Genomic DNA, 13,647 nt, shown 5'->3' on the forward strand with positions numbered 1-13,647 from the left:
GTGAGTGGATATATGGATGGATGGATAGAGTTAGATGATAGATAGATAGATGATAGATGAGTAGATTGATAGATGGACGAATAGAGTTAGATGATAGATAGATAATAGATTGATAGGTGATAATTAGTAGATTGATGGATGGGTAGGTGAATAGATGGCTAGATGGGCGGGTGAGTGGATGGGTGGGTGGATATATGGATGGATGGATAGAGTTAGACGATAGACAGATAGATGATAGAGAGAGAGAAAGATAGGGATGGATGAATAGGTAAGTAGGTAAGCAGTTGACGATTGATAGATGATACATGAATAGATGGGTGAAGAGATGATGGATGGATGGATAGAGTTAGATGATAGAGAGAAACAGACAGACTCTCTCATGCCAAGGCAGGGTTTCTCACCCTCAGCACTGCTGACATTTGGGCTGGATGAGTCTCTATGGTGGGGGCAACCTGGGCACTATAGGGTGTTTCCCCCAGCTGAGGCCAGCAGCGCCCCTCCTGCAATTGTGAAACCCAGACCAATGCCAGACAGGTTGAAGGGTCAGCTTCCTCCCCAGGCAAGAACCCTTGCTGTAGTCAAGGGAGAGTGAGTCCTTGCTCTCTGCTCTGCTCCGCAGGCATGGAAGCCGATGATGGGTACCGTGCCCTCCAGTGGAACGCGGGATCGGGCGGACTCCCCACGAACGAAACCACGTTTGCAAGAGTCCTGCAGCAGCAAGGTTATGCAACCGGCCTTATAGGTACTCATAGCATTCAGGGAGCAGGAGGATCAGCCTGTTTCCCTACCAGGGGAAAAAGTTACATGTCAGAACCAAAACTGGGTGCTGGCCCTATATGACCTCTCTTGGATCGGTCACACCATTGGAACTTCTGTCATTGACAAGCCGTTTGAATTCAACCTCTTGGGGGATTTGCCTCTTTCTTTCCATTCCCAGGCTTTGTATTAGGGGCTGGTCTCCTAGACACCTGCTGCCTGGCACCCGCCCCAAAACCCCAGCCTCCAGAAGGAAAGCAGACGTTCAGCAAAACCACGTCTTGCAAACATTTTAGACACAGAGCCACACTTATTATTTAGGGAATGATGGAAATCCTCTGGAGAGCCTATTGCTCACACATCGTTAGGCAGGGCCAACCTCATAAGACCCCCTGTCTGAGAACGGCACTCCGACACCTGCTAGGTGGCTTCCTTACAGATGGGCACCCACCTGTCATGGACCAGATGCTTGGGAACACTTTCATTCCTTGCTCAGCCTGTGTGTTTAGAAGTAGTGTCTTTTTTTTAAAAAAAAGATTTTATTTATTTATTTGACAGAGAGAGATCACAAGTAGGCAGAGAGGCAGGCAGAGAGAGAAAGGAGGAAGCAGGCTCCCTGCTGAGCAGAGAGCCCAACATGGGACTCGATCCCAGGACCCTGAGATCATGACCTGAGCCAAAGGCAGCGGCTTAACCCATGAGCCACCCAAGCGCTCCTAGAAGTAGTGTCTTAACAGGAATCTCCGAGGCCAGATGATGAGGTCGTCTTCCCCAAACCCTTGGTCAAGGGAAGACTCGATCAGCTCTGTGTGCAGGGGGATCAAGGGAAGATTCAATCCAGTCTGCATGCAGGGGGTCCCATTCAATTCCTCACCAGCTCTTCCACACTCAGAGTCACTGTTGAGTTCAACGTGGTGATTGGGTTGGACATGGGGTAGTCACCTCTTCCACCCTCCCTTTTAAAATGTCCTGCTACTTTAGAAGTAGAGATTATGTAGACTTACTTCCCAGAGTTCTGGAGGCTGAGACATCCAAGATCCAGACTCCACGTCTGGTGAGGACCTCACCCTGCTTCAGAGATGACCGTCTTCTCTCCGTGCCCTCACATGTAAGAAGGCATGAAGGTCTCTTTGGGGGCACTAATCCCATTCATGGGGGCTCCATCCTGAGGACCTAATTTCCTATCCAAGGTCCCAACTCCAAATACCATCACCCTTATGGTCAGGTCTCAACATAGGAATTTTAGGGAGACACAGATACTCAGCATATCGCATAACCCATTTTCAAGGGCATTTTCAAGGACTTTGTATGCATCTGCTCTGTCACCTGTATTTCTCTTCTCAATCCTGAGAAGTAAAGTTTCTTACTCACCCAAATTGACTGGAACTTTCCATTACCAACTCACCACCGTTGGGTCAACGACCCAATGTCCTTGAGCCCACCGCCACCAGGTATCTCATACTCTTTGGGGGTGGGGAATTATGTTTAAAACTAGGTAAGTGGATTCATTTTGTGTTTACTGGACTTGCAGACCTGCGTTTCGGTTCCTTCTGTGAATCTTTATTCTTCTGGTGCACACACCCCATCTGGACTTAGACAAGGGTGTTCTCCACCTTCCAAGTGGTAGACAGTGGACAAGATGGAGACCATCCTGTATACTTTCCTTCTCCACCTGTTCCACCCCATCCCGACCTTCTCACCTCCTTAAATGTAAGCAGGGATAGAAAGGGAGGTCTCCAGGCTTGGAACTAGAACCGATCCTACAGGTTCTGAAGACCCTGTGTGAACCATGGGAGGGAAGAACAGGGTGGGGACCGCGTTTAACCTCTGTACTTGGAAATTATGGTGACTGGTACATTGGACCCTTTTCTGTCCTATTTTGTAGCTAAATGTAAGCTGGCTAAGGATCTGGAGAGAACCCAATTCTTGTGTATCCTTCTAGAATCTGATATATGGGCTTTCTCATGTTCCATCTCAATGGTATTATAAAATTACAGCCTTTGGGAAAAAAATCTCTTAGAAGCATTTCTTGCTTACTTGGTTACTTCTACTCTGTGGTAAGATTATGCTAGAACCAACTCCTTTTATCAAGGGGCTGTCTTTTAAGTAAGAAATATCCATAAATGATATTTTCTGAGTTATTTAATAGCAGAATAGTTATTTAATAGCAGTCTAGGGTTGCAAATTTTTAATAGTTATTTAAATTGCAAATTTTTAGTAGTTATTTAATTTATTAAATTTTAAAATAATTTAATATTTTAAATAATTTTAAAATAACTTATTAATATTTAAAATACTATATATAGTATTTTATATATACTATATATATAGTATATATACTATATATACTATATAATTAATAATTTAATAATTTTAATTAAAAATTGCAAATTTTTAATAGTTATTTAATAGCAGTCTAGGGTTGCAAATTTTAATTCCTAACAGCCCAGAATATCTTGAACCTTTAATCTCATGACCGCCATACGTTTGTTCGGTATTTGCAAACGGCAGGGTAACTATATAATCCAAATTTTTGAGAAGATGACTGGGGTCAAACAGAGCACCTCCATGTGTGTTCTTGTCTAACTTCTTGCTCTTATCTTCAGGAAAATGGCACCAGGGTGTCAATTGTGAATCCCGCAATGACCACTGCCACCATCCACTGAACCACGGATTTGACTATTTTTACGGCATGCCTTTCACGCTTGTGAATGACTGTCAGCCAGGCAGGCCCCCAGAAGTGGACGCCATGACTAGATCCAGACTGTGGCAGTACACCCAGATGGCGGCTCTAGGGGTCCTGACCATTGCGGTTGGCAAGACTTGCGGGTTCATCTCTGTGTCCTGGAAGGGAGTCCTGGGGGCAGCCAGCCTCGTCTTCCTCTTCTTCGTCTCCTGGTATGCCAGCTTTGGGTTTGTGCGTCGTTGGAACTGTATCCTGATGAGAGACCATGACGTCATAGAGCAGCCCATGGTTTTGGAAAGTATGGCAGGTCACATGCTGCGCGAAGCCGTTTCCTATATTGAAAGGTAATCCCGTTTTTAAAGAGGAGATGAGTTCTCATAGTACCTGAGTCCCGATGGGGAGATGGGTTTCAGGGACCCAGGTGGCTCAGATAGTGTTGAAACAGGTGCCATCGTGTCTGAAGCATGTTTTTCTTCTTTCAGGAATAAGCACCGGCCATTCCTCCTCTTCGTGTCTTTGCTACATGTTCACATTCCCCTGGTGACCACAAAACGCTTTCTCGGGAAAAGCCAGCACGGCTTATATGGCGACAATGTGGAGGAGATGGACTGGCTTGTAGGTGAGTCAAGGCACGGCCATGCATCATTCGGCTTGGCCTCACCGCTCCACTCTGGTAACAGATGGGCCACCTCAGTATGAACCAAGTTGCAATAAAGAAGAAGAGAAAAGGCAAAGAATTGGGAGAAAGTTCCCCATATCATTCACGTGCTCCTTCAACCTACTTCTGCACAAAATCATCCTTTTACAAAGCGCATTATTTAAAGCCATCATGAGGAGCACCTGGGTGCCTCAGTTGGCTAAGTGTCTACCTTCAGTTGAGGTCATGGTCCCCAGGTCCTGGGATCAAGCCCTATGTCAGAGCTCCCTGCTCAGTGGGGAGTCCGCTTCTCCCTCTCTGTCTACTTCTCCGCCATCTTTATGCTCTTTCTCAAATAAATACATGAAATCTTAAAAAAAAAAATAATAAAGCCATCATGAGATATTACAGAATGTGAAGCAAGGATGCTCTATCATTCAGGGCAACAGACCAACAATGCATTCCTCCCGTGGCCTTGAGAAAGCCCAGAGAGAGCCGATGAGATGGTACATTCTGTTTGTTTTTACTTTGACGTATAGTTGATACACTGTTACCTTCCCTTCAAGTGTATAGAGATTGTTAAGAGAATGCAGACATCTAAATCCTTGCAGGGTGCAAGGGCTTATCCTGGAAAAGCTGTAGTGCTACGATGCATCAAGTAAAGAGGCAGACAACCCCAAAACGGGAGAGTGGATTACATCGTGCTCTAGAAACATGCATTTCCAGTGCTGCACAGTCCCCATGTGGTGTAAAATCTTTCCTTCAGGGCTGTAGATGTGTGCACTTGGTCTCCATGGATAAAGCGAGTGCATGGCTGGTAGACCGTGCTGCTCTCCTGAGCCTTGCCCCCCTCCACATGCAGATGGAGGCTCACAGCTCTGGCTTCCTCCTATCTTGATGGGATTTTCCCATCAGGACTCTTTCTTACCACACTCCAACCCCATGCAGTCATTATGGACACATATGCCAACAACATATTGGCTTTAAGCCATTTATTTTGTTTTCTGTATTAGTGATACCTTTGTAAACAAGATTCTGAATCCTGTGGAATTGGGAACATCAGAAAGGGTTCACACTGTGTGACCACATTCGTAATGACGGTGACTACACAGTCCCCTTATGGGACTTTCTAGCAAGAAAGGGCAAATTTGAGTTGAATTTGCTGGTGGTGATTCATTCACTCTGCCCTGACTTGTTCTGTTTCTCTTATAGGTGAGATCCTTAAAGCACTCGAAGTCCACGGTTTGAAAAACACGACACTCACGTATTTCACCTCTGATCACGGAGGACATTTGGAGGCAAGAGACGGACACAGCCAGCTGGGGGGATGGAATGGGATATTCCGAGGTGAGACCATTGGATATTGGCGGTTAAGAGGCAGATGCGGGAACCACCAAATGATTCTCAGTGTTACAGCCTGGAGAGCAAGCAGAAGGGGGAAAGAGTGTGCACGTTCAAAGGGGGATTTCTTGAACAACCACTCTACACCAAATCCTATACGCGTGCCAAGAGAGAAAAAAAAAGACACATGCCCTTCCCTTAAAGGGCTTATATTTTAGTAGGAGAGGGAGATCTGCAAATAAATAATCAAGATAAAATTAAAAGAAATGCCATCGTAAATCAAACATCGCACTGTAACTATAACCTTAGTTACATGTGTCTCTGTATTCCACTCTATCTTGTGAGATTTAGGGCATGGCACCTTTATATTGCCGTATTTTTAAAAGTCTGATACAGTCATTTTCTCCATGATTCATGGATTCCGTATTTATGATGTCAGCTACTTGCTAAAATTTATCTGCAACCCCAAAATCAATACTTGTGATGCCTTTGCACTCGTTTGAACAGCAATAAGAATATCAGTCGCCCGCCATGCATGTTCTCAACCATGGTTGGGTGCGGTAACCCTGTGCCTACATTTCATCTCTCAGACATAGATATGGGTCCTTTTCATGGGCTGCCAGACCAATTCCTGGTCCTTCCAGAAGGAAAAAGGATGGAGGAAGACAGGAGCCACCAGCCGTACATGGTGTAAAATTTAAGCCCCCATTATAATTCTGAAGCCATGCATTGCACACCCTGTGTGTTCCCGTGGTCACAGAGACCTGCCAGATCTTAAAAGAAGAGCATGTAGACTCCACCTGCCCATAGGGCAGTGACGAGGTTCTGGAATTTATTGTTGCAAACATTTTTGGGAAATGCAGGCTGCCATCGTGTCTGTTTATGTGTGGGGTAACCAGGCACGTACAGAGACAGACAGGTGTGCCCAGGTGTGCATGTGGATGGGACCATCTCCTGGAGAATTCTAACGACACTTCCTTACAGGAGGCAAAGGGATGGGGGGCTGGGAAGGCGGCATCCGCGTGCCGGGGATCTTCCGGTGGCCTGGAGTGCTGCCGGCCGGCCGAGTGATCCACGAGCCCACCAGCCTGATGGATGTCTTCCCCACCGTGGTCCAGCTGGGGGGCGGCCATGTGCCCCAGGACAGGTACACGTGTCATGAGACTCCCTCCCTCCCCAGTTGCTGAAAGTTGTCCTTTGACTATTTCACACGTAGGGGAGAAATCCTACCATGATATGGGGACATTTAGAAAGTTCTCACATTCTCAAAGGGAAGGGACAGCCTACTGCAAACTAATCATGCTCAGTAAAACATGATTAAAGGAAGTATCGGGTCCATCTACCCATTTTGCCGTTTTGGTAAGATTTTATAACTCAGCACAACAATGGCGGGATGAAAGCATTAGAAGTCGTTCCGTTGAAACACCTTCCCCTGATTTCCCAAGGTGCACTCTTGCCCATGGGTTGATGGGGCTATCACAGCATGCTTTAAAAATGACTTATCACTTCGATATTAGGGCAGGACCAAAGACTGTTCCTAATCCAAGATAAAACAAAGCAGTAAGTATTTTGATAATCGTCTGATATTCCTCCACTTAAGGGGACAAATAAATAGTCCTGTATGAGAGAGACAAAACCAACAGTGTATGTTCGGGTGTCTGTGTGTTTATAAAATAAGGCATTTAAGGCGTTGGCTCCTGACATTGTGGAGGCTAAGAAGTTGAAATCCTTATGCCAGGCCAGCAGGCTGCAAACTCAGGCAGAATTTCCCTGTTATGCTCTTGAGGCAGAATTCTGTCTTCTCTGGGAAACCTCAGTCTTTGCTCTGGCAGCCGTCAACTGATTCTGCGAGGCCCACCTTCCTTGTGAAGGGTGCGCTGCTTTGCTCAGAGTCCACTGACCGTGGATGTTAACTGTGTCTAAAAAATGCCTTCGGGGCGCCTGGGTGGCTCGGTGGGTTAAAGCCTCTGCTTTCAGCTCAGGTCACGATCCCAGGGTCCTGGGATCGAGTCCCGCATCGGGCTCTCTGCTCAGCAGGGAGCCTGCAGAAAAAAAATAAAATAAATAAAAAAATAAAAATAAATAAATAAATAAAAAATGCCTTCATAGCAATCCTCAGTCTGGCGTTTCACCACATCCCTGAGCACCCGTGACCCAGCCAAGTAGACACAGGATATGGAACCGTCATAATTAGGGTATAATTAAAATAGAAGTGCTTTACAAGTGTAAGGAAAAGTGTAACTTTTGTACATTAAGTTCAGATTGAGGACTTTTTAAAAATATGGTCCTGTGGCCATGACGGGCAAGGCTGGAATGGTGTGTGTATGTCTGTGTGCACACTGTGTATGCCATTCTGTGTAACAAATGACCCCACAACTTAGTGACTTTTTCTTTAGAAAGAGTGACATGTCTCTTGCTTAGCAACTTGCAGTCTGGACAGAGTTGGGGAGACAACTCATCTCTGTTCCTCTTGCCCTTATGAAGGCCCTTACGAGCAAGGCCCTTATGAGCAAGACCCTTATGAGCTTGGAGTTTCACTTTCAGGTGCCAGTAGGCTGAGTGGCCTTGGTCTGACTCATCCTTCTGTCTCTTCACCGAATCAGGGTGATCGATGGCCATAGCCTGGTGCCCTTGCTTCAAGGGACTGCTGAGCACTCAGCACACGAGTTCCTCTTTCATTACTGTGGGAAGTACCTCCACGCAGCACGCTGGCACGAGAAGGACAGTGAGTACATGTCTTTTCCTGTTGCGGGGGGACGGGTCGCCCCCAAGAAACAGAACCACGAGTGGAATGGCTGGATAGATGATGGATGGATGGATGGATGGATGGATGGATGGATGGATGAGTGGAGATATGGATGGATGCATTGATGGATGGATGGACAGATGGATGGATAGATGATGGATGGATGGATGGATGGATGGATGAGTGGGGATATGGATGGATGGATGGATGGATGGAGAGATGGATGGATAGATGGACGTATGGATAAACAGATGACAGATCAAGGATGGATGGATGGATCATAGAATAGGCTGATTAAGAGATGATGACAGAGTTGACAGAGAGGTCGCTTGGCAGATAATGGATAATAGAGATGGAAGGTAAAGACAGATGTAGACAAACGGGTGGACAGAAACAGAGAGAGCGATTTTCAAGAATTGTGTCGTGTGTGGCTGTGGGGACGGTCACGTCTGAAATCTTCAGGGCCGGCCCACAGTCATGCAGGAGTGGATGCTGCCATCTGGAGTCCGAAGGGTAGAAAGTCAGGCAGAACACACGGGTTGTGTTCTGCAAGCAGAATTCCTTCCTCTTGAGAGGACCTCATTCTGTGCTCTCTTACATCTTCAACTGATTGGGTAAGGCCCACCCATGGTATGGAGGGCAGTCTACTCATGTAAATGTTGATTTCACTGGGGGGGAAAAAAACCTGCCATGGCGACATGCAGATGAGTCTTCAACTGAGCATCTGGCACCATAGTCTGGCCGTGATTATGAATGAAATGCAGCATCACAGAGCAAATCTCTTTCTGAGAAGTTGAGAAGAATCCATATCTCATGGAGAATGATAGCTGGTGGTGGGCACATGTCCAGGGGAAGGGAATCTGAGGGCTGCACCCCATGTCCCCCTCTGACTGGCTTTTTTATCTGGCCTGTACCCAAATGCACCCCCTGAGTACACAGCAAGCTCTTTGCCAATCACCGTGTTGGTGGGTCCTATTTGCTTCTGTTACCCAAACTAGGACGGGGATGTGGAACAATTGCAAAATAGCAGGAAGGGTAAGAATGAAGAAAGCACGGCACTTGTGGCCATCATCCCTGCAGGCAGCCTCACTGAGCACTGTGGGACGAGTCCCTTTGCCTCTGCGTGCCTGGAGCACACCATATAGACACACTTGGCAAGAACCACCTGGTTTTCTCCTCTCCTCTCTCTTTATTTGGATGGGATGTTGATGATTTTCCCCAGGGCTGGTACTTAGGTCAGGTGTTCACCACTCTGTTTGTCTTCAGGTGGAAGACTCTGGAAGGTCCACTACATGACGCCACAGTTCCACCCCAAGGGGACGGGGGCCTGCTACGGCCAAGGTGTGTGCCCCTGCTCCGGGGACGGCGTGACCCAGCACAGCCCACCTCTGCTCTTCGACCTCTCCAGGGACCCTTCCGAGGCATGGCCCCTGGCCCCCAGCTCCGAACCCCGGTACCACGCGGTGGTCGCACGGGTGGGTGAGGCCGTGGAGCAGCACAGGAGAACCCTGAGTCCGGTGCCTCCCCAGTTTTCCCTGAGCAACATCATCTGGAAGCCGTGGCTGCAGCCGTGCTGTGGAACCTTCCCCCTGTGCACGTGCGGGCAGGACAGAGATCCCCAGTGAGACGGGACCTCACACAGGGCAGGTGGGGTGAAACACGTTGACAAGGATGTGGAGAAAGGGGAACCCTCTTGCACTGTCGTAGCACTCTGGAAAACCGTAGGCAGGCTCCTCAAAAAAATGAAAAACAGACCTACCCTAGGACCTAGGGATTCCACTCCTGGGTGTTTTCCCACAGCAAATGAACACAGGATCTCAAAGAAACCTCCACACGATGTTCATAGCAGCAGTTGTCTCAGCGGCCAAGACATGCAAACAGCCCAGGCGCCCATCGATGGACGGAGGGAGAAAGAACAGGTGACCCATCCACACAATGCAACATGACTTGGCCAAGAGGAGCAAGGAGATCCTTCCCCTTGTGACAACGCAGACGGACCTGGAGGACGTTATGCCAAGAGCAATCAGCCAGACATAGATTGAAAAAGACCGCACGATCTCACCGATTCGTGGAATCTTAACAATAAAAAAAATTAAAACTGGTACCAGCAGAGTTTGGAAGAGTGGGTACCGTGGCGTTGGGGGAGCTGGGGAGAGGGTGCCCAGAGGGCATGAGCTTCCGGTTAGGAGAGGACTGTGTTGTGGACACGTCTCAGCTCGGTGATTCTAGTATTCTAGTTCCTAATACTGTCTCATACCCTTCACATCTGCGGAGAGAGTAGATGTTAGGTGTTTTCACGGTGCACACCAAAACCGATCGCTACCGAAGGTGATGGGCGTGTTAGTTCACTTCACTGGGGTGGTCGTTTCATGATGTGTATCTACATCAAATCATCATGCTGTAAACCATAAATACATACAATTGTATTTGTCTATTATACCCCCACAAAGCTGGGAAATGGATCTTTAAGGGGGAGAGGCACAGCTCCCCCAAATGTCGGGACTACGATGGGGTACCCAGGAGAGCGAGCACACGGAGAAGGTAAGGTTGTGTTTCCCTTTCTCCAGAACCATGTCCTGGGCGGGGAGTGCGTCTCAACTTTCTCATCCATAACATAAGACCATCCCAATGGACACCCAATAATGCCCACGGTCCTGATCTTCTAAAGCTCGGGGTTATCACAGTGCCAAGGTCCAGTTTTTGTACCCATTCATCTCGAAGCCTACTTGGGGTTTCACTGGGTCTGTGAACAGCCTTACAAAAGGGCAGACAGACATATGGGGATAAACATTTCTGTGCTGGTCTTGAGCATTCACTGATCCCAAGTGGCTAATTCAACCCCACACATGACATTCACTGTTCCTGTGTCCTCATCTTGTTACTTGGAAATTACTTTGGGCTTCCAGTAGCAGACATTGGGAATTAATCCCATAAACAGGGGAAGGGGGTGTTCTCTGTCGGAGGGACCCTAGGCTGGCAGCCTCCTAGCAACTCCAAGTTCTACCGTCCTTTGCCTCATGGCCTCAGGATGGCTGCAGCAGCTCCAGGCTGTGGGAAGAAGGGCCTTCTTCCCAGCTGAGTCAGCCCCTATTAAGGGGATTCTGCAGATGTCCTTACCTCAGGACTCCTGTTTCCATCCATAGAAACACCTGGGAATTGAGAAAGGGACTCTTTGAAGTGAGCATACACCTCAGGGGGCAGGGTTGGTCCCATTACCCTAAAGGTGAGATGGGCCTTTATAATGACTTGTCTAAGGTTTTTGATACATCATTTCCAAATTAAATGAACCATCATTGCCAAATTAAATGATACATAATTTCCAAATTAAAGGATACATCATTGCCAAATTAAATGATACATTGTTGCCAAATTAAATGATACACCATTGCCAAACTAAATTGCTTATTTAGCAAACGGAAAGGTTCCAGCTGGCTTATAAGGCTCTGGAATTTCTGCAAGAAACCTCTTGGGCGCTTTTTTTTCTTTTCTTTTTTTTTTTTTTTAACTTTCTTCCTCTTTGTTCTTTCATCCATTATGACTCTCTTGTCTGCTTCTCCGAGTCAGAGTCTTTTTGAGTGAAACTTTTTTTTCCCAGCTCACAAGACACTGCAAACATGCGACTCTACATATACACATTTCAATGCAAAACTGAGTCAGAAAATCAGACCTGCAGCAGGGAGTGGGGAGACGCCGGGCCAGCGTGGGTGCTGCCTGCAGATAACACTGTGGGAGGCAGCTGCACAGAGCCCCAGGACGATGATAAACGGAATGCATTCCAGGGGTTGGGGCATGGCCCGGCTGATTTACAACCAGACTGAACAAGTCTTACTTAATCTCCAGGGCTCTTTGTCTTTACTTGTGTGAAACCTTGACAACTGGTCTAACCAGTTAGACCCACCGTAGCTTAACTAAGTGCCCGGAGGCAAGACAGACCTCTCCCCTTCAGTGTCTGCTCCAAGCCAGCTGGAAACAGGAGTTTCCTCCCACAAGAGGTTGGTGCTGGGTGGGCAGACACACCAAATGGGGAGCTTGGGGCAACCGCGGAACCCCCAGGGCTGCCTGCCAGCTCCCGTGTCTGGCTGCCGTCCTCTCCTATGTCTTTACTGCATGCTCTGCGTGAGCGTGACCAGGCTTTGAGGGGCGTAGAGGTCCGCCTGAATATCCAAACTAGGGAAATTTTTGAAGAAAACGGTCAGCTTTGGCTGGCCCCATAGATCAGCCAGTTAAACATCGGACAGGATCGGACGGGGCATTCATGGGCACAGTGGGCTGTTCACAGGAAAAGCACACAGTGAGACCCTTAACCTCTCACACCATGCTAAAGAATGAATGCTAAATCGACCAGGACTTAAATGGAATGCCACATCCACCAGAGATGTAAATGTTAAAAAAGAAAGAAAAGAAAAGCAAAAAAGAAAAGAAGAGAAAGAAAAGTAAAATGTAAAACAAAACAAAAAAAAAAACCCAACTCTGCCAAATCTTTGTCCTCTTGGGTTAGGAAGACATTTTTAAAGATAAGACAGTCAAAGCCTGACCTACTTTATGAAACTCGGTAAGTGAGAGTTTATCAAAATGCAAAACTTGTGTGCTTCAAAGAGGACCTTAAAGAAAAGGAAAAGAGAAGCCACAGATCTGGAGAAAAGTATTTCCAAATGACTACCACTCCATAATAAGGAGAGAAGCCATCTAAGAAGTGCGCAAAAGATGTACAGTCATTTTACTAAAGCAGATATGAACCACTAATAAGCGCGTATAAGGGTAATTGGTCTGCGTTTCTTTACTCAGGAGTGGCCCCGGGGAAGGAGCCCGGTTCTGCTTCAACTTGTTTGCAATCCCACGGGGAAAGCTTATCAGCACCCCGCTGTTCAAGTGCATCCATACTGCACAATGGCCTCAGCAAGTTAGGATCAAGTGATACTACTATACTGCGTCCCTCTGCATCTACACACGGCACCCACTCAGAACAGTCACTACTTCTACAGGTGCTTCTTTCCTCCTGCCCCAAAATAATTGGTAAATATTTCCAGAGCAATAAAATGTAAACACACACACACACACACCACCTTTTATGTACCAAAATATTAGTGATAGTACACCTAAAATCACATCTCTTGGGGTCTCAAGTTATACAACTGTGTAGTCCTGATCTTACATAGCACAGTTTCTGGCACTGGCCTCTGTTTAGGGAACAACATCTTATTATTACTCTTAGGCAGATGTTACTTAGAAACTCGCAGAATGTTTTAACTCTCATTGCATAAGGACATGTCACAGGGCCTGCCCTACAGAGAACTCAATACTGTGGGATAGATGGATGGATGGATGGATGGATGGATGGATGGATATGTGGATGGACAGATGGATGGATATATGGATGGATGGAGGATGGATGGATAGACGTGTAGATGGACAGATGGATGGATGTTTGGATGGATGGACGGATGGATGGATGGATGGATGGACAGATGTGTGGATGGATGG

At 47.0% G+C, this 13,647-nt stretch overlaps 1 protein-coding gene across 1 annotated transcript in view; it reads left to right on the forward strand.

Moving 5' to 3' along the window:
* Positions 1–10,613, forward strand: part of ARSD (arylsulfatase D) — a 20,202-nt gene extending 9,589 nt beyond the window's left edge. Inside the window, exons 4-10 of the mRNA XM_059385691.1 lie at positions 620–742; positions 3,363–3,786; positions 3,925–4,061; positions 5,292–5,426; positions 6,405–6,567; positions 8,024–8,145; positions 9,433–10,613. Of these exons, the coding sequence (XP_059241674.1) occupies positions 620–742; positions 3,363–3,786; positions 3,925–4,061; positions 5,292–5,426; positions 6,405–6,567; positions 8,024–8,145; positions 9,433–9,791 (1,463 nt within the window). The 3' untranslated portion in view covers positions 9,792–10,613. The remainder of the gene's footprint in view (positions 1–619; positions 743–3,362; positions 3,787–3,924; positions 4,062–5,291; positions 5,427–6,404; positions 6,568–8,023; positions 8,146–9,432) is intronic.
* Positions 10,614–13,647: the final 3,034 nt, after the last annotated feature.

This window comes from Mustela nigripes, chromosome X, assembly GCF_022355385.1.
Source record: "Mustela nigripes isolate SB6536 chromosome X, MUSNIG.SB6536, whole genome shotgun sequence".
NCBI classification, from domain to species: domain Eukaryota; kingdom Metazoa; phylum Chordata; class Mammalia; order Carnivora; family Mustelidae; genus Mustela; species Mustela nigripes.